Below are 16,941 nucleotides of genomic sequence, written 5' to 3'. Positions count from 1 at the left end.
GCGTAGGCACAGGCAGGGTGAGGTGCCCAGACCCCAAGATACCCCCCTGCCATCTCTCTTTGCTGCAGAAACCCACGTGCGTGTCAGCCCCGTGCTTCCTGCCTTTTAACCGGTCACTGAGCTGTGAAAGGGCTTCCTCTCCTACCCTTTGATGGCTTCGTTTCTCTAGGAGCCTTAGCTGAAAGCTGCTTTAAAAGCCCGGATCCCTTTGCTTTTGTTTTCCTACCCTTTCAGAGAGCTGGGAACCGGCGCTCTGGTCTCGGGGCGTGGGTAACCAGCTCCGGCCGGGCTCCGTGCCTTGACTCCCTCGCTGCCCTTCCAAGTGGCCTCCCCCTGGCTCCTGTCCTCCCAGCCCTCGGGGTTTGTCTGCAGAGCCCCATCCGCATCGCAGAGGGACTTGGCAGAGCCCGGGGATGTTCCTACCTGGGAGCTCTTTACAGGGCAGCGTTCGTACGCCGGTAAACGGGGCGTTTTTCTGACCACCTTTTGTCTGCACCATCACGTTTCTCTCCCCGTAGCACTTCCCTTCCAGCTCCTCCAGGAGCCGCAGAGCCCTCAGCGCCTTGTAAATGAAATGTAAAAATCCTGCCTTTTTCTCTTTGCAGTGGGAAGGGGACCAAAGACGCACGCAAAGTACAGCTGCGTCTCTCAAAACACCTCTTGTCCTTCTTAATGTATTCCTTCTCACAATTCGTGACTTGTTACCGCGCTAAGGCAGCGAGAATTTTGCTGTTAACACTGTTGCCCCTTCCCTTTCCATCTGCTCCGTGCTTATTTGCAGTATTTACAATGCAGCAAACCTTGTGTGTGTGGCATAGCGGAGCCGTATGGCATCCATAGGTAGCAATGCTGCTTACCATTAAGCTCCTGTGCTACGTGAGACCGAAATGAGTGGCAAAAAAAAAAAAAGCAATTCTTGACCAAAAGAAACCACCTAACCAAATCAAAACAATTCATCCTGCGGTGTTTGAGGCAGTTCCCAAGAGCGTGGCAGGGAAGGGTAGCTAAAATCACCGGGCTTCTTGGTGTGAGCGTGTGGAAAGCGATTTTTAGGGAGAAGACATCTGATTTCCTCCTCCGGTGACCCTGAGCTACCCGGGATGTTCCCATCCCGCCGGAGGTCAAGGCGCAAATCAAATTGCTCGGCAGCAAAAGGAGCGTACCCGAGCGGGAGGGCTCCCTCGTCTCCCACCGCCGGGCCGATGCTAAAGGCTTTAGTAATGCTCTGAGCCAGAAAAGATCATCATTAGAGCTTCGAGGCCAGCAGAGGTTAACGAGAGAGCAGCTGTCGGGCAGGCTCAATGGTGGGGCAAGAAGAGGCCCCGGGCAGACGGTGCCGTGAGCTCAGCTTGTGCGCGGGGGGCTCGGCCCTGCCGGGGCAGAAAGCAGCTGGAGGGAATAACGCCTGAGCTGAAGCCAGGCGCCGCGCTTCTCCGAAGCAATGCGAGAGTTTCCGGGCTTGGAAAAGAATTTCTGGGCAAGGGGGCGCCCCCCCCGGGAGGGCGAGCAGAGGGGGGGGCTGAGCTGGGTGTGAGCGGCGGGGCTGTCATCGGGGTGGGGATGCTCCCGCTCCTGCTCCTACCTGAACGCGCCACCCCGATGCAAACCCCATCCTCACCCCTCTGCCGCCAGCAGCAGCCCTTTTCCATCGCAAAACCGGGGCAAAACGGCTGATTCTTGTTAAAATAGCACCCACACTTGAACCCTCCCATCGCCTTCGGCTCAGGAAAGCACCGCCGATGACCCCGAGTCCCGCGGGGTGTTTGCAGAACTGCTCTGCGATCCCCCGTGGTGGTGGATCCGCCAGGCTGTGGGGAGAGATGCCAGCCGAGGACAGGCAGGAGACAGGGAAAGGAACGTGAATGCAGGTGCCTGCGAGCCAGCCGGGACCCCTGAGCACGCAGAACCCAGAGCTGACCCAAAAAGACCCCTGCAAAAGAAGCGGGTGGCGCTGCATCGGCGCGTCCCTCGCCCTCCTTCGCTCCTCCTTAGGCTGGCTGCAGACAGCCTGGAAGCCAGCTACACGTACTTTTTGGGGGTCCGGGCCCACCGCTGGGTAATCCTGCAAGATTTTATGGGGGCTGATAGGCCTGGGACGGAAGAAATGTGAGGTAAACAGGCACAGTTAATAGGAAGGGCAAAGATTTTTATTCCATCCCTTTTTAAACCGTCCGCTTTGCCTACACGTACTCACATCCACGTCCCTCTGTGTTTGCAGCAGCCGTTAGGGACGTAGGAGAAACCACCGACGACGATTGCCTCTGCGCCCCCAGCGAGGAGCAGAAAAAAAGCCTTCGGCGCTGCCCTGCGGAGCCGAGGAGCCTGGCAGCAGGGCAGCCCCGACATTGCTGCTGCCGAAGGAGCCGAAGCATCGCGGCGGCGCCGAGCACGGGGCTGGAGGGACACGGAGAGGGCACGCAGACCGAGCAGCGCCGGCCGCCGGGCGACAGCGGCTCAGCCCGAACCTGCCCTGGTGGTGTGTGCCCAACCTGCCCCTAAAAACCCGCAGCAGGGGGGGCCCCGCAGCTCATTATCCCCGCTTTAGGAGCTTTCTGCTAACGCCGAACCGAGGTACCCCTTGCTAGGTTTAACCGCGGCTCGTTTGCTGATTGCCTGTGGCCGCGGGGAATAATTTACTGCATTCGTGAAGCGAGGGGAAATGAAGGTTTTGGTTCAATTTCCAGGTCGCCTTTACAACTGGAAGCGAACTCCCCTGGCCTTTTCCAGCTCCGAGGAGTCCCCAGGAGCCGTGCCGAAGCCGGCAGGGACGTGACGGCAAAGACACCTCCGTGGGGAGCCGCCGGGATCCTGGGGACGGCCGCAAGCAAAACGGGATCAAACGGGGCACCGAGCCCCGGTGCCCGCCCTGGCAGCCAGCGTTGTCTGCGTTCCTTTGTGCTCTCTGCCCAGCAGATCGCCTCCATCTGCCGTCTCTTTGCAGTTGAATTGCCGTCCCTTCTGCCAGCTGGGGTTCACCACCTTTTTTGTGCCTTCCTGCGTGCCACCACGGCCCCCTGAGCGGTTACCCCAGCCTCTCGAGAAACCGTCCACATCCTTGGAGACCTTTCCCACATCTCGCTGCAGCTCCACACCGCCTAGCCCCGTGCCCCACACCCTGAGCCCGTCCCTCAAAGGCTCCTTTCTGGGCCTGGGATCAGGTCCCAGGTGCCTTCAGCCAGTTTTCTAATGAGGATAAAGTCCAGAAAAATCCCTCTCCAAGCTACGTGCACTGCTTACTATTCTCATTTACCCCAATTAACGCTCTCTGGGTGGACAGCACCCTGCATTATTCACCGTGGAGGGCACCTGCTTGCAGCTGACGTGTTTAAAGGCTGGTTTTACAAAGCCAGTGACACCTGAATGCTCAGCCCCTCGTTTTCCAGCAGCCTTCCTCCTCCAGCAGCACGCCGTGCCGCCGGCGCAGCCCTTTCTTCTCCCCCTGCTATTTCCATCTCAATTTGGCCGTTCGGATCCCCCCACGTGCCTGCGCCACCCCTGTAGCTGCCCCGAGTAATCCGACCTAGTTCCCACTTTCTGTCGGCCTTTTTCCCGAGCCCGAGGTCGGCGAGGAGCCGGCGACGGAGCCAAGCTGGTTCCTGGGGCGCTTCCTTTCGGGTTCGCCCCTCGTCGCGCTGCCTGCGGCGCTCCTCTGAAGCCCTGCCAGCGTCCCTTAAAGCCTTTCACCACCCAACGCGCCTCCGGGAGGCCTTTCCTACCGCCTCGCCCAGGCTCTCAGCCCGCTCGTCTTCGGCTCCCTTTCCTTCCCCGTCCCTTCACGAGGGCCAGGAGCGAGCTCACGCCGTGCTCGGCCTCCTCCTGGCCTCCTGCCTCTCCCCTCGATCCAGCCTCCTCTCTCGCAGCCCCTCGGGGCAGCCCGCACCCTGCAGTGCTCCTCTCCCCGCGGGACCCCCACCCCCCGGCCCCGCAGCTGGAAAGCAGCGAAGGAGAGGGGCTGCCGTGGCTAAACGACGCCGGGAGCTTCGCTGGCATCAGCAAACGCGCGCGCGCAGCTGTTCTCCCCGCACTGAGCGCTTTACAGTTTGCCCAGCTGAGAGGATTTTGCTTTCCTCCTCTCGTTAAATCCGGCGCAGGTTCAGCCCCATGCTGGGTTCGCTCCCTGTTAGGGTGCGGCTGGGATGAAGGAAGAGTTGGTGGCATCCCCCTGTCCGCGGCTGCCGAGGTCCCTGCGTGTCCTGGCCCTGCGGGCACCACCTGGGAGCTCCCCTTAGTGCCCAGGAAGAAATGGACATCAGCTGAGCTGCTCCACGACCCCCCCATGGGACACACGTCCCCCCGCAGTGCCCTCGGGTCACCAGGAGCCGCCCCCCCGTGTGTGCGTCTGGGGCTGGATGGGGTTTTGGCAGCCCCCAGAGACGGTCCAGGAGGCCGAGGAGGGTTTGGGAACGGTCCCACCAGCCCGACCTCCGTGCCCCTTACGCCGTCGGGATTGCGGCCGCTTTGTCTCGGGCAGCCCGCGCCAGCCAGCGGGAAGAAAGGCTCCTTGTCTCGGGGCCGCCGCGCTGCTCCCGGGACGTGTCCGACGGAGAAAAGAGGACGACGGAGGGAGGAGGACAACCGCGGCTCCCGTGCCAGTCCCCTCTCCTCGGCACCCGTGGTCCCGTGCCAGCCGTCGCCCAGCCACAAAGGGCCACCCCCCCCCTCCCAGGAAACCAACGAGGCATTTAAATTTAATGGCCGTCCGTGACCTCTCCGTTTAAAAGCGATTGGGTCTTTGGGTGAAGCCCGTGTGTTGGGAGGAGGCACGTTCCCCCGCGGGGACGGAAAGTCGCGGGGCTCCTCCATCCTCCGGCAAGCCCCGGGCAGGCAGCAGGATGGGGACGTGCCGGCGGCTGGAGGGGAAACTGAGGCACGGCGAGGGACGCGGACCCCAGAGTGAGATGGGCACCAGGGCACGAGAGGGGAAGGGAGGTTGTGTTTCTGCGAGAAACCCGGGGGGGGGTCTGGGTGGGCGAGAGGGCTCCGAAACGGGGCTGCAGGGGCCGTGCCGAGCTGCCTGCACCGTGCCGGCTCCCGGGCGTTAATCCCCAAAACGGGGCTGGGAATTAAGCATCCAGCAGCCGATGGCTGGGGCTGGGAATTAAGCATCCAGCAGCCGATGGCTGGGGCTGGGAATTAAGCATCCAGCAGCCGATGGCGAGCGCCACGAGCAGCCAAAAGGCGACGAGCTGCAGCCTGAGCGCTGCCCGGCCCTGGGGAGCTCGCCGTCCCGCGTGCCTAGTGCACGGCACGCTGAAAATCGCGTGGTGATTAATTGCTTAATTTCCTCTCTCTCTCCCGAGGAGCCAGCGAGCTCCTCTCCGGCAGGCGCGGGCGGGCGGGGAGCCATGGGGCCACGTCCCCCCCCGGGAGCCCGGGGACGGGCGGTGGAAATAGCGGCGGCGCTTCTGGTTTACGCCGCCAGCAGCGTGGCCAACGCCACCGAAGCCACCAGGAGTTTTTCCTTCCTGCTCCGGTCGGCTCGCTGGGGACGGGAGGATCGGCGCGATCGGAGGCTGCAGGCCGCGTGGAAAATCGGCTTCGCCGTGGTTCGGCCCCAAACAGGGTCGGAGCTGCCCAGGGAGTGAGTCCCTGCTGGGGCACCTCGTGAGCTGGTGGGGACACAGGGGTGACACCGCTGGCACCCGTCTCTGTCCAGCGGAGGTGACCGGGAGCACGCTGCGGGTGACGGCCGCGCCGCCACGCACACAGATCTTGTGGGGGGACCCTGTGCCGGGATGGGGACAGAGCAAACGGAGGGGGGGGCATGGAAAAGGGACGGGTCACACGCTGCCCACCCCCCCCCAGGTGGCATTCACCCCTATGGGGCAGGGGGAGATGGGACCCCGGGGGGCGGGTTAGGGTTAGGGTTGGGGTTGGGGTTGGGGTTCGAGTTGAGGTTGGGGTTGGAGTTGGGGTTGGAGTTAAGGTTAAGGTTAGGGTTAGGGTTGGGGTTGGGGTTGGGGTTGGAGTTGGGGTTGGGGTTGGGGTTGGAGTTAAGGTTAAGGTTAGGGTTGGGGTAAGGGTTGGGGTTGGGGTTAAGGTTAGGGTTAGGGTTGGGGTTAAGGTTAAGGTTAGGGTTAGGGTTAGGGTTAGGAGCCACAACCTGGGTTGGGAGAGCGCAGACACCAGCAAGAGGCTTAAGTTTAAAAAAAAAAAAAAAAAAGAAAAAAAAAATGTTTTATTTCAAGGTCTCCCTTTTTTTTGTTGTTTTTACTCATTTCAAAAAAAGTGGGGGTAAAAGTACAAAAAAAGTCGGTCGCGTAACAGCAAAGGTTTAGAAATCACAGCGCGGAACGGACCCAAGCGGCAGACACGGAGCACAAAGCACACACCCCAACGACACGGCGCAGCCGGGGCCGCCCTCGGCCTCCGGCTTCGTACGATTATTATTTTGTTCCTCTGTACAAAACACACCAAAGCATGCCACGGGCGGGAGGGGGGTGGGGGGGACACGGAGGCGGGCGGCGGGCCCCCCCCCGCGCCCTACCCCAGGTTGTTGTGCAGGCAGGGCACCCCGCAGCCCCCCGGCTCCCCCTTGCCGCCCTCCTGCGGGGCCGGCGCCGCGCTGTGGATGCTCGGCGGCTCCTCGTCCTTCAGGCAGGACTTGAGGGAGTCCTGCAGCTTGTGGGGGGCGTTGGGGTCGTCCTGGGGAGAGAGGAGGGGAGAGATTGCTGTGCCGGGCCCGTGCTTGGGCAGTTTGGGTGGCCGGACCCCCACGGACCGCCCCGTGCCACCCCTGCCGTGGGCTCCGCCAAGCTCCCGGTGCTCAAAGCCCCGAGCGCCCCAATCTAGGGCACCTCCAGCGATGGGCACCCAACGCCAACCGCTCCAATCACCCCGCCGTGGGCTCCCCCAGGCTCCCGGTGCTCAAAGCCCCGAGCACCCCAACCCTGGGCACCCCCAGCGATGGGCACCCACTCCCCCGTGAGGATCTCCTCCCTCCTTGGGTTTAAAACCTCTGCCCCTCGTCCCGTCCCTACTCCCTGGCGAAGTCCCTCTCCCTCTCCTAAGCCCCGTTACGTACGGAAAGGCCGCCACGCACCCCGGTGTCCCACCACCGCCTTGCCCCCTTGCCCGCACCCCCAACCTCCTACAGGGCACCGAGGGGAAAAAAAATCCCCCTGCACGCATCCTGGTGGGGGCTGAGCCCACGGGAAGGGCAGACAACAGGGTCCGACCCGTCCCCAGTCACTCGCTCCCAGGAGAGCCCCCAGCACCTCCAGCACCCAAAGCCATGCCCACCCCGAGCCGCCGTGTGTCCCCCCCCCCCAGGACAAGCAGCGACCCCAGGCAGCGCTGGCAGGAGCCCCGCGGGGTTGGATTTATTGCGTTTTGTTAGCGTACAGCCCCGTGCCGCTGCCCGGGGTTAGCAGAGCTCGTCCCCGCATCCCCTCGTGTTCCAACACCGTCCCCTCCGCGCTGCCACCGCTCTTGGGGCAGGACTGGCTGGTGCCGGCGGGCCGCAGCGCATCCCCGCGGTCTGGCACCCCAAAAACCCCTTCCTGGGGCGTCCCCCCCCTTGCTGTCCCCCTCCGGTTTGGGGATCACGCAGCCCCCAGCCGGGCACCGCAGCGTCCCGGCGGGGACGGGGGCACGGGGAACAGCAAGGAGCAGCGGCCGCCCCCCGGCTCCCGGGGACTGGCACCGGATTGAGGCCGGGGCCTCGCCGCGGCGGGAGCCTCCTGCCGGGGTCTCTCGCAGGCACTACGGGTGCTAAAATCGGTCGAAAGACGGGGAAAACGGCTAAGGCCGAGGCTAGAGGGCTCCGCGCTCCTCCTGCGGCTCGCAGGCGGCGAGGCACTTGGCGTCTCTCTGTTGCAACCCGAAAGAGCGGCGGCGGTGGGCGCAGCCCGGGGACCCCGGTGCCCACCTCCCGCACCCCGCGGCAGCTCCTGCTCCGGCACCCCCCGCCCGTGGCCACGACGCCCCCCCCCGCCGTGCCCAGCAGCACAGGGATGGGGACATCCCCCCGGTGTGTGTCCCCCCCCCGGGTCCCCGAGCATCCTTACGTTGGGGTGGGAGCCCTCGGCGATGGTGGAGAGGGAGAAGTTGTCGTTGTGCAGCTCGGACGGGGTGCGGTATCTGCCGGGGGGAGCACGGCGGTGAGCGCCCGCAGCACAGCGGTGCCATGGGGTTGTGGGGTTTTTTTGGGGGGGGGGTCCCCATTGAGCACTTGGGGGGGGAATGGGGGCCTGGGGGGGGAATGGGGGCCTGGGGGGGGGGGGGATGCCCCCAGGTTGGGGGAGCAGGCAGGAGCAGCGGAGGCAGAGGGGGACGCAAGGGCTGGCACAGGCTTCGCTGCTAATTACACTTGGCCCAGGCAAACGCTAATTAACAGTTCATTAGGGACCCGCGCTGGGAGCGCTTTCTCCTCGCCTGGCTCCAGGGACACGGGGATAAGTGGCTGGGGGGGGGGGGGGGGCCGGACCCCGACCTTCACCCACACCAACCCTGCCACCCCAAAGCGTCCCCAGAGGGGCGGTGGCAGCCGCCCTCCCCCCCCCCCCGCCATGGTCCCCGCACCCCATCACAGCCCCTGCATGCCCCCCCCCGTCCCAGTGGCCCCAGTTCCCAGTGGACCAGGTGAACTGGTGCCAGTCCAGAGCGACTCGAAAGGATTAACCACGCAGCGGCGTTTCTACCACCTCCCCCCCCAGCCCTGTGCCACCCCAAAAGCACACGGGGACGGGCGCTTTGGGGACGTGTCCTGTGCCCCCCCGCCCCCCCCCCGCCGCCCCACTCACTTGGTCTTGCGCAGTTTGCTGTTCTCCGTCTTGAGCAGGTAGAGCTTCTTGGCGAAGCAGACGGTCAGCATGAAGAGCAGCAGCAGCACCAGGGCGGCCGAGCCCACGGCCACGCACAGCACCTGGAAGTCGGTGACGATGGACTCGCAGCGCGTCCCCTTGTGCCACGTGTAGTCCTGCGTGTTGCACCTGCAAGGGGACGCGGTCAGGGTCCCGTTCGCCCCCCCCCCCCAGCACCACCACCGACCCCGAACCCGCCGAGCATCCTCGGGGGGCGCCGGGGGCAGCCGACATCTGCGCTCGGGACCGAGCGGGGGGGATTACGGCGGCCGGCGGGGGTGGGATTAGCGCGTGTCCCCACGGGGGGACAGCGCTGGGGCGATGCCTGTCCTTGGCACCCCCCCAAAGGCAGGGTGGCCCCGCAGGGACAGCCCTGGTGGAGCCCTCCACGCGGCAGCATCCCCGTCCCCCCCCTCGTGCCAAGCCCTCCCCGGCGCAATCCCGACAGGCGCCGCGGCCGGAGCCTCGTCCGCGCAGCCCTGACCCAATTCCCGCGCGGATGCGGCGGGCGATGGAGAGCCCCCGGCCCCCGGCGTGGCCTCGGGGAAGGGGACGCAGCCCCAGGCAAGGGGACATGGCCCCAGGGAATGGGACATGGGCCAGCTGTGGGGAAGCCAAGCATCGCCCCGAATCCGTCACCCTCCTCCAGGAGGCCGCCGGGGCCTCCCCGATGTCCTCCACGGGGACGTGCCCCCCGACACGTGCCGCAGCCCGGGGCGAAGCAGCCCCCCCGACACCCCCGTCCCTACCTGCAGAAAGCCCCGAGGCCCTCCACCAGGTAGCACTGGCCGCCGTTGTGGCAGTAGCTGGGGACGAGGTCGCAGACGGAGCGGCAGGAGCCGTTGTGCCGCACGAAGCCGCTCCGGCACTCGGTGCCGTTCTCCGGCACCAGGCGCTCCCCGGGCCGCGGCGGTGCTGGGGGGCTGCCCCCCGCGGCACCGGGGGGCTTCGGCGGCCGGGCGCTGGGTCGGGGTCCCCGCGGTGCCGGCGGGACGCGGGGCACGGCCGAGGCGGGCGGCCGGTAGCCGTTCTCGTCCTCCAGGCCCCCGTCTTCCTCCTCGTCCTCCTCATCCTCCTCTTCCAGCTCGTCCTCCTCTTCCTCCTCCTCGTCCCCCTCGGCGTAGAAGGAGGTGGTGGGGTAGAAATCGGACTCGTCGAAGGGCGTGAAGTCGTCGTACAGCTCGTGGAGGGCCCACGGCGTGGCCCCGCCGCCCGGCTCCCGCCTCGCCGAGCCGGCCGCCCCCCGGCCGCCCCCCAGCCCCTCGCCGCCCTCGAACAGGTCGTAGTAGTCGACGTCGATGATCTCGGGCGCCGGCGGCTCGGCCGTGCCCGGCGTGGCGGTGACGGGCTCCTGCACGTCCAGCCAGGTCCGGTCCGTGCGGCCACGAGCCCCCTGCGCCGGGGCCGGGCTGGATGAGGCCAGCCAGAGCTCCCGCCCCGAGTCCCCCGGCACCGGGGGCCGCACCGCGGCCGAGCCCCCGGCCGCCAGCAGCAGGTCGGATTCGGCCGAATCGGTGCCGAGCCCCGGGCTGGGGAGGCCGGGGCTGGGGAGGCCGGGGCTGGGGAGGCCGGGGAGGCTCGGCGGGGCGGCCGTGAGCCCCCCCAGGAACCCGGCTCCGTGCAGCGAGGCCCGCGTGGGCTGCTCGCCGCTGCCGGCCTCCTCGGGGCTGCCGATGGCCACCGCCACCGCGCCGCCGTCGCCGGGCCAGGTGACACCGGTGGCCGCCTCGCTGCCCTCCGCCGAGCCGGGCGTGGGGGGCAGAGCGCTGGCGTCACCCTCCCCGGCACACCCCGGGCACCCCGCAAGGCGCCCGGCCGTGTCCGTGGTGGAGGCCGTGCCCCCCCCGGGGGGCTCTAGCTGGGGTCCCAGCGGGGTGTCGCCGGCCGACGGGGCCCCCCCGGGGCTGGTGCCGTTGCTCGGGGTCCCCGGGGGGGCTCCGCTCGCCGGGTCCCGTTCCGGGGAGCCCCCCCAGCCTCTGCCTTCAGCCTCGCTGCCATTGCGGGGGGGCCACTGGGGCGCTGCGGGGAGCACAAGGACACAGCGGCGTCGGGGGGGGCCCCGCGCACCCCCTGGGCTCCACCTCGCACCGGGAGCCCCCCCCCCCGGCCTGCAGCGGGTCCCCCCCCAGCCGTGACCCCCCCCGGGGGTCCCAGCATCGCCCCCGCTGCCCCCGGCCCCTCCCGGGGGCTCCTGTCGGCCCCCAGCCCCCCCACCGCACGGGGATCCAGCCCTGCAGAGGGATCGAGTCGCCTGCAAGGGGATCCGGCCCCCGAACGGAGGGATGCAGCCCCCCCCCCCGGGGGGGGGGGATCCAGCCCTGCAGAGGGATCCAGTCCCTGCCGAGGGGATCCTGCCACATGCCAGGGGATCCAGTCCCCCCCCCCCCCCCCCCGCCCAACCATGGGATCCCGCCCCTGCAAGGGGATCCGGCCCCCGCCCCCAGACACATAACGGGATCCACCCCCACCCCCCCAGCAAGGAGATCCAGTCCCTGCGAGGGGATCCAGTCCCTCCGGGGGGGGGGGGGGGGGGCTCCGGCCCCCCCAAGAGCGGATCCCAGCCCCCCAAAACGCATCCCGATCCCCCCATAGCGGATCCCAGCCCCCCCATAACGGGATCCCAGCGCCCCATAACAGACCCCAGCCCCCCCCAACAGACCCCAGCCCCCCCATAACAGACCCCAGCCCCCCCCAACAGACCCCAGCCCCCCCATAACAGACCCCAGCCCCCCCATAACAGACCCCAGCCCCCCCCTAACAGACCCCAGCCCCCCCCAACAGACCCCAGCCCCCCCCAACAGACCCCAGCCCCCCCCTAACAGACCCCAGCCCCCCCTAACAGACCCCAGCCCCCCCTAACAGACCCCAGCCCCCCCCAACAGACCCCAGCCCCCCATAACAGACCCCAGCCCCCTATAACAGACCCCAGCCCCGCACCAGGACCCGGCCCCCCCCCCCCCCCCCCGCCGCAGCCCCCCCGGCCCCTGCCCAGCCCTGCGAGCCGGGGGCCGCCCCCCGCCCTCCCACAGGTGGGCTCGGCCCCGCCGGGACCCGGCCCCGGGCAGGGGGGATGCGGCCCCCCCCCATAACCCCCCCCAGGACCCCCCCCCAGGTCCCCGCACGTACCGGGCGCGGCGGGGCCGAGCGCGGCGAGCAGCAGCAGGGCGAGGGCGGCGCGGGGCGGGGGGGCCATGGCGGCATGGACGGGGCCGCGGCACCGCCACCGCCACCGGCACCGGCACCGGGAGCGCCACCGGCACCGGGCGGCCGCGGCTCCGCCCGAGCCCCCGCTCCCGAGCCCGATCCGGAGCCCGCCGCCGCCGCCGCCGCCGAGCTCCGCGCCGGGGGGGGGCCGGGCCGGGCCGGGCTGGGGGCGGGCGGGCGGCACCGGCTCCGCCCGCGGGGACTGGGGGGCGCCGAGATGGGGGCGCCGGGACGGGACCCCCCCCCCCCCCCCAAATCCCGGCACCGGGAGCCCCCCCGCCGGGACACCCCCATCGCTCTCCCCCACACCCCCGTCTCTCCCCCCTGCATCCCCCCCAGTACCGGGTCCCACCCCCCCATAGCTCTCCCAGTACCGGGACCCCCCCCCCATAGCTCTCCCAGTACCGGGACCCCCCCCCCATAGCTCTCCCAGTACCGGGACCCCCCCCCCCCCATAGCTCTCCCAGTACCGGGACCCCCCCCCATAGCTCTCCCAGTACCGGGACCCCCCCCCCCATAGCTCTCCCAGTACCGGGACCCCCCCCCCCATAGCTCTCCCAGTACCGGGACCCCCCCCCCCCATAGCTCTCCCAGCACCGGGACCCCCCCCCCATACCTCTCCCAGCACCGGGACCCCCCCCCATAGCTCTCCCAGCACCGAGACCCCCCCCCCCATAGCTCTCCCAGTACCGGGTCCCCCCCCCCCATAGCTCTCCCAGCACCTGGACTCCCCCCCCAGCAATCCCAGCACCGGGACCCCCCCATCTCCCCCCTCTGCCCCCCCAGATCCCTCCCAGCACCACGAATCTCAGCCGCTGTCATCCCCCCCCCACCGCTTGGTCCCCTCTCAGCATCCCCAAACAGCCCCCCCATGGCAGGACCCCCCCACCAGCACCAGCTGCCCTCACTGAGCCCCCCCCTCACTGGCCCTGTGTGGGGTGAGGGGGGACATCCCTGCACCAGGACCCCCCCCCAGCATCTACAACCAGCACAGGGACCCCCCCCCCCGCAGCCCCAAACCTGGCACTCAGCTGGGGGGCGCCCGCACCCCTCACCCGGGGTCACTGCGGGGCTGGGACAGGGGCTGGGACCCCCCCCCCAGGTGAAGACCCCGGTGCTGGGGCAGCCGCTCTGCTCCTCCTGCCCCATCTCCTGCCCACGAGCACTTTTCTCCCAGAAAATGCTCCCCAGGGTGGGCACCGGGCATTTTTTGGGTGTGGGGGGGCCTGATTCTGCCCTGCGGCGGGGTGTGAGGATGGGCAGGGGGTGAGGATGGGGACACGGGCAGGGGACACGGGCAGGGGACACGGGCAGGATGCGTGCCGGTGGCTGCCCCAGGCCCCTGCCCGTCGCGCGCCGGGGAGGCCGCGGCGGCACAGAGGCCGGATTGAGCAGGGGAAGAGCCGGGGAGGAAAAGCATCGCGTGGACGTGACCGGCGTAGTAATGGGGCCGGGGTGAGCCGAGAGAGGCCACGGGGGAAGAGGGGGGGACGGGGTTGGGGCAGGAGCCCTGCAGATGCGCGGCCGGGGGTTTGGTGTGGGCATGGCCCCGGGTGCTTGCGTGGGGGGGCTCCAAGCCGTCCCTGCGCCCCCCAGCCCCACGCGTGCCCCCACGGCGCCTTCACGCTGCTGGAGCCACGCAGGGGTGCGTGCGCTCCCCTGCCCACCCCGGGGCAGCACCCGAATCCCCCGTGTGCCGCTGCCAAGGTGCGGGGACACGGCCCGTTGCGTCCCCAGGTGCTCACGGGGACACCACACCCGTGAGGACACCACGCTCACGGGGACACCGCTGCGTGCACAGTGACACCGTGTGCACCTCGAGGTGCAGCGGGCACCCAGCCCGTGCCCGCAGCGCTGCTTTCCTCCGTGCACGCGCCCCTGCAGCGCTTCGAGGCCGGGCAGGCGGTCGGGGCGGTGACGTCCCGGTGCTGCCACGCGGTGCTGCGGGACCGATCCTGCTCTCAGTACCACAACCACCACGCTTCTCCGAACCGCCCAGGGAGAGCCCGAGGGTCCCCAAGGTCACCTCGTGTCCTCCAACGCAGCAAAAAGACACCGGCCGCTCCCGCACCCTGGTAAAGGATGCGCAGAGCAGGGCCAGGGCTACATTTGGGTGCCCCCAGGCCCGCCGTGCCCACCCTCGATCCCCGCCGGCGTTGCAGGGACCGGAGGAGCTGTGCGGGGACCTGGGGGCAGGCGTCCCCGCTCCCCCCAGCGCTGCGCCTGGCCGGGCTCCCCGTGCCGTGAACAAACCCGGCTCTGTCCCCGCTCAAAGGGGGATTGAAGGGGCTGCACCTGCTTAATATTCCCCGCGCTTCCGCCCCTGAATGCACCGGGGCTCCGGCGCGGAGCTGTTTCCAAGGGGACCCGGCCAGGGGCCGCCGAGGGCAGCGGCAGCCAGGGACGAGGATGGGGAAGAGGCAGCGGGGAGCTGGGTGCTCCCCGTGGCAGGGGCTGAGGCCCCAGTGGGTACCCACTGTCACAGGCACAGGCTTGGCGATGGCAGAGGGGAGCCTGGGGACGAGGACAGGGCTGGGAGGGAGGCGTGGGGCAGGGGGACGGAGCCTGGCCGAGGCCGTGGCCCCTTTCTTGCACCCTTGCCCAAACCCCAGCAACCCATCCCCATTTTGTCTTCATTAGGGGCAGGAGCGGCAGCAGAGGGGTGGAAGGGCAGCAGGACGGACAGCCAGAGGGACAGACAGAGGCTGCCCAGGACAGGGAGGCGGCAGCAGCTCCATCTGGCAGCGGGGAGCACGGTGCTGCAGGGGCACCCCCTCTGGATATTTCATTTTCCGCAAGGCCCCCGGTGCTGGGCTGGGTGAGCCGAACCCAAGCGGACGCGGCGATCCCTCCTCTTCCTCCTCCTCCTCGCAGAGGTGGGCAGGGGGCTGTGTAGGGCAGGGGGCTGTGAAGGGCAGGGCCCTGCTGCCCCTCGGGCCTTCCCGGGTGGCAGCGATGCTCAAACCTCTTCCCCCTCCGAATTTTTTAATTGCCAGGCAGCAATTCTTTAACTGCCAGCCCCAGCAACGCTAAAAACAACACGGGGGCTGCAGCCGCGCCGCCACCCCGCTGGCAGCCTTAAAGCCCCGACTGATCCCAGCCCTTCCGGGGGAGCAAGGGGGGATGAATTCAGACACCTCGCACGTATCAGGCGCCTGCCACCCCCCGTGGTGCTGAGCAGACCTGAACGTTGCCGTAAGCCTAGGACAGGAGCTGTGCTTGGGGGTGCAGGACGGGTGAAGAGCCTCGCGGCTCCAGCTGAGCACGTGTCGATGCCAGGACCTGCTGCCCCTGGGGGCCGGAGCTGCTCAGGCCCTCTCCCATCGACCAGAGGCTGACGAAGCCGTCAGCTCCCCAAAAAGCCCAACCCAGCCCACGCAGGGAGCTCCTGGCAGCAGGTTCAGAGCTGCTCCCACCCAGCCCGGCTGCAGGCAGGGCAGAGCCCCAGGGCCGGGGCTGCAGCCGTGGAGAGGAAGGGGGCAGAGCTCAGGGCTCGCACGACTGCTCTGATCTGCAAAGATTTAAAGAAATTAAGAAAAAAAATCAGCCTGAGCTGCGTTGGTGAGCAGAACAGCACCCTGAGATCCTGCCGGCTGCGCTCAGTACCGTCTGCACGTTCACAGCAGCACCAACAAGTGACAGCAAAGCCGGCACGGGCTGGGCTAAGCTGGTGCCAGCAGCACCTTCCTGCCCCTCCGAGCTCGAGAGACCTGCGCCGTGCTTAGAGGCTTGCGAAGGTGGCACCGAACGCGATGCACTTGAGAAACGCGTCTCAGCGTCAAGGCTTTCCTTTCATTGCTGCTGGAAAGGAGGATGAATCAAAGCAGCCGTTTAACAGCGAAGGACGCGGAGCGAGGACGGCGCTTTGCCCAGCTGAAAACAAAGGAAAAAAGCTCGGGAGGGCAGAAGTGCTGAACCCCGCCGGTGGACGCTCACCTTCCCCTCCCACGGGTGTTTAATGACCTCCGTGGCTCAGGCTTTGTTTCGTCTGAAACAGGGAAGCCAAAACAACAGCGAGAACCGGGTCCAGAGGCTGCAGAAATCCTCCCTGCACGCACGCAGCCGAGCTCCCGCCCCAAGCAGCCTCCAAGTGCTGTGGTGCCGAGGCTGCCTCCGCTTCCCCGCGTCCTCTACCGCGTCCTGGCCTCCTGCTGGGGATTTGGGTGAAACGGACCCTTGCTGTGGGTCCAGCTCTTCACCCGTGCATCGTCCACTGCTCCCGACCGCCCTCCCCACAGCTCCGCTCGGCAGCGGGGAAGGCTGCTGGTTTCGGCACGAACCAGGTGGTTCCCATCACGCTTCAGCTTGGAAGGAGAGAAAACGAGGGCTTTGGGAAATAAATCCAAATTCACCCCGAAGAGGTGTTGCAGCTCCCCTGTAGTGACCCCCAGCAGCCTCCCCCCAGCAGCGAGCACCCCTGGGGCTGCCAAAAAAGGTCCCCGAGCTGTGATCCCCGGTCGGAGGCTTCAGTGAAAGGGGGAATTTCCACGCAGACAACTCGTGGAGAAGGTGCAGACAATGCACAAAGCTGTTCCTAAAGAGTTGGGAAGGGAGCGGCAGAGCCACAGGAGCAGGGGGGCACTTGGGGTGCCCCTTCCCTGCCCCCATGTCCCCCTGGTCGCTGAGGGCTGGCAGCACCCACGGGGTTATCCCGAGCAGCTCCGTGCTTGTTGCTGCCAACCTGCGGCTGCACAGCTTGAAAAGGAGTTTCCAGACTCGCCAAATCCTTCCTTTTAGTTTCTCATGGGAAAGGAGGAGGAATTGGAACAAGGGCAGCGGAGAACAACGCGCACCCTCAGGCTCCCCAAACTCTTTAGGTGTCCCAGCACGCAGCTTTTGCTTTAATTCAGTTAAAGGAAAAAAAAAAAAAAAGGAGCTTTTCAGGAACCACACGGTGGAGCTGGTATTGCCAGGCACGACACAAGAGTGGCCA

General features: G+C 67.5%; 1 protein-coding gene across 2 annotated transcripts; it reads right to left on the bottom strand.

The window, feature by feature from the left end:
* Positions 1 to 6,158: 6,158 nt before the first annotated feature.
* CSPG5 (chondroitin sulfate proteoglycan 5) lies at positions 6,159 to 12,136 on the bottom strand. 2 transcript variants are annotated; one of them, XM_080582607.1, is made up of 5 exons: positions 11,931 to 12,134; positions 9,554 to 10,823; positions 8,745 to 8,933; positions 8,010 to 8,082; positions 6,159 to 6,645 (listed from the first exon to the last, which is right to left on the bottom strand). In XM_080582607.1, the coding sequence occupies exons 1-5, from the start codon at positions 11,995 to 11,997 to the stop codon at positions 6,484 to 6,486; spliced, it is 1,761 nt and encodes a 586-aa protein (XP_080438733.1). In that variant the 5' UTR covers positions 11,998 to 12,134; the 3' UTR covers positions 6,159 to 6,483. The 2 variants fall into 2 exon arrangements, with proteins under 2 accessions (XP_080438733.1, XP_080438734.1); XM_080582608.1 differs by lacking the exon at positions 6,159 to 6,645 and adding an exon at positions 7,298 to 7,812 and having other exon boundaries at positions 11,931 to 12,136.
* Positions 12,137 to 16,941: the final 4,805 nt, after the last annotated feature.

This window comes from Anser brachyrhynchus, assembly GCF_964034855.1.
Source record: "Anser brachyrhynchus genome assembly, chromosome: 2".
Classification (NCBI taxonomy): domain Eukaryota; kingdom Metazoa; phylum Chordata; class Aves; order Anseriformes; family Anatidae; genus Anser; species Anser brachyrhynchus.
The sequence above is the reverse complement of the archived record's forward strand: the minus strand, read 5'-3'. Positions and strand labels throughout refer to the sequence as shown.

Coding starts and splice junctions, on each gene's coding strand:
- CSPG5 (XM_080582607.1), bottom strand. CDS start 11,997: ATGGCCCCCCCGCCCCGCGCCGCCCTCGCCCTGCTGCTGCTCGCCGCG. Junction 10,824..11,930: donor GCTCGGCCCCGCCGCGCCCG/GTACGTGCGGGG, acceptor TGCTCCCCGCAG/CGCCCCAGTGGCCCCCCCGC. Junction 8,934..9,553: donor GGCCTCGGGGCTTTCTGCAG/GTAGGGACGGGG, acceptor GTCCCCTTGCAG/GTGCAACACGCAGGACTACA.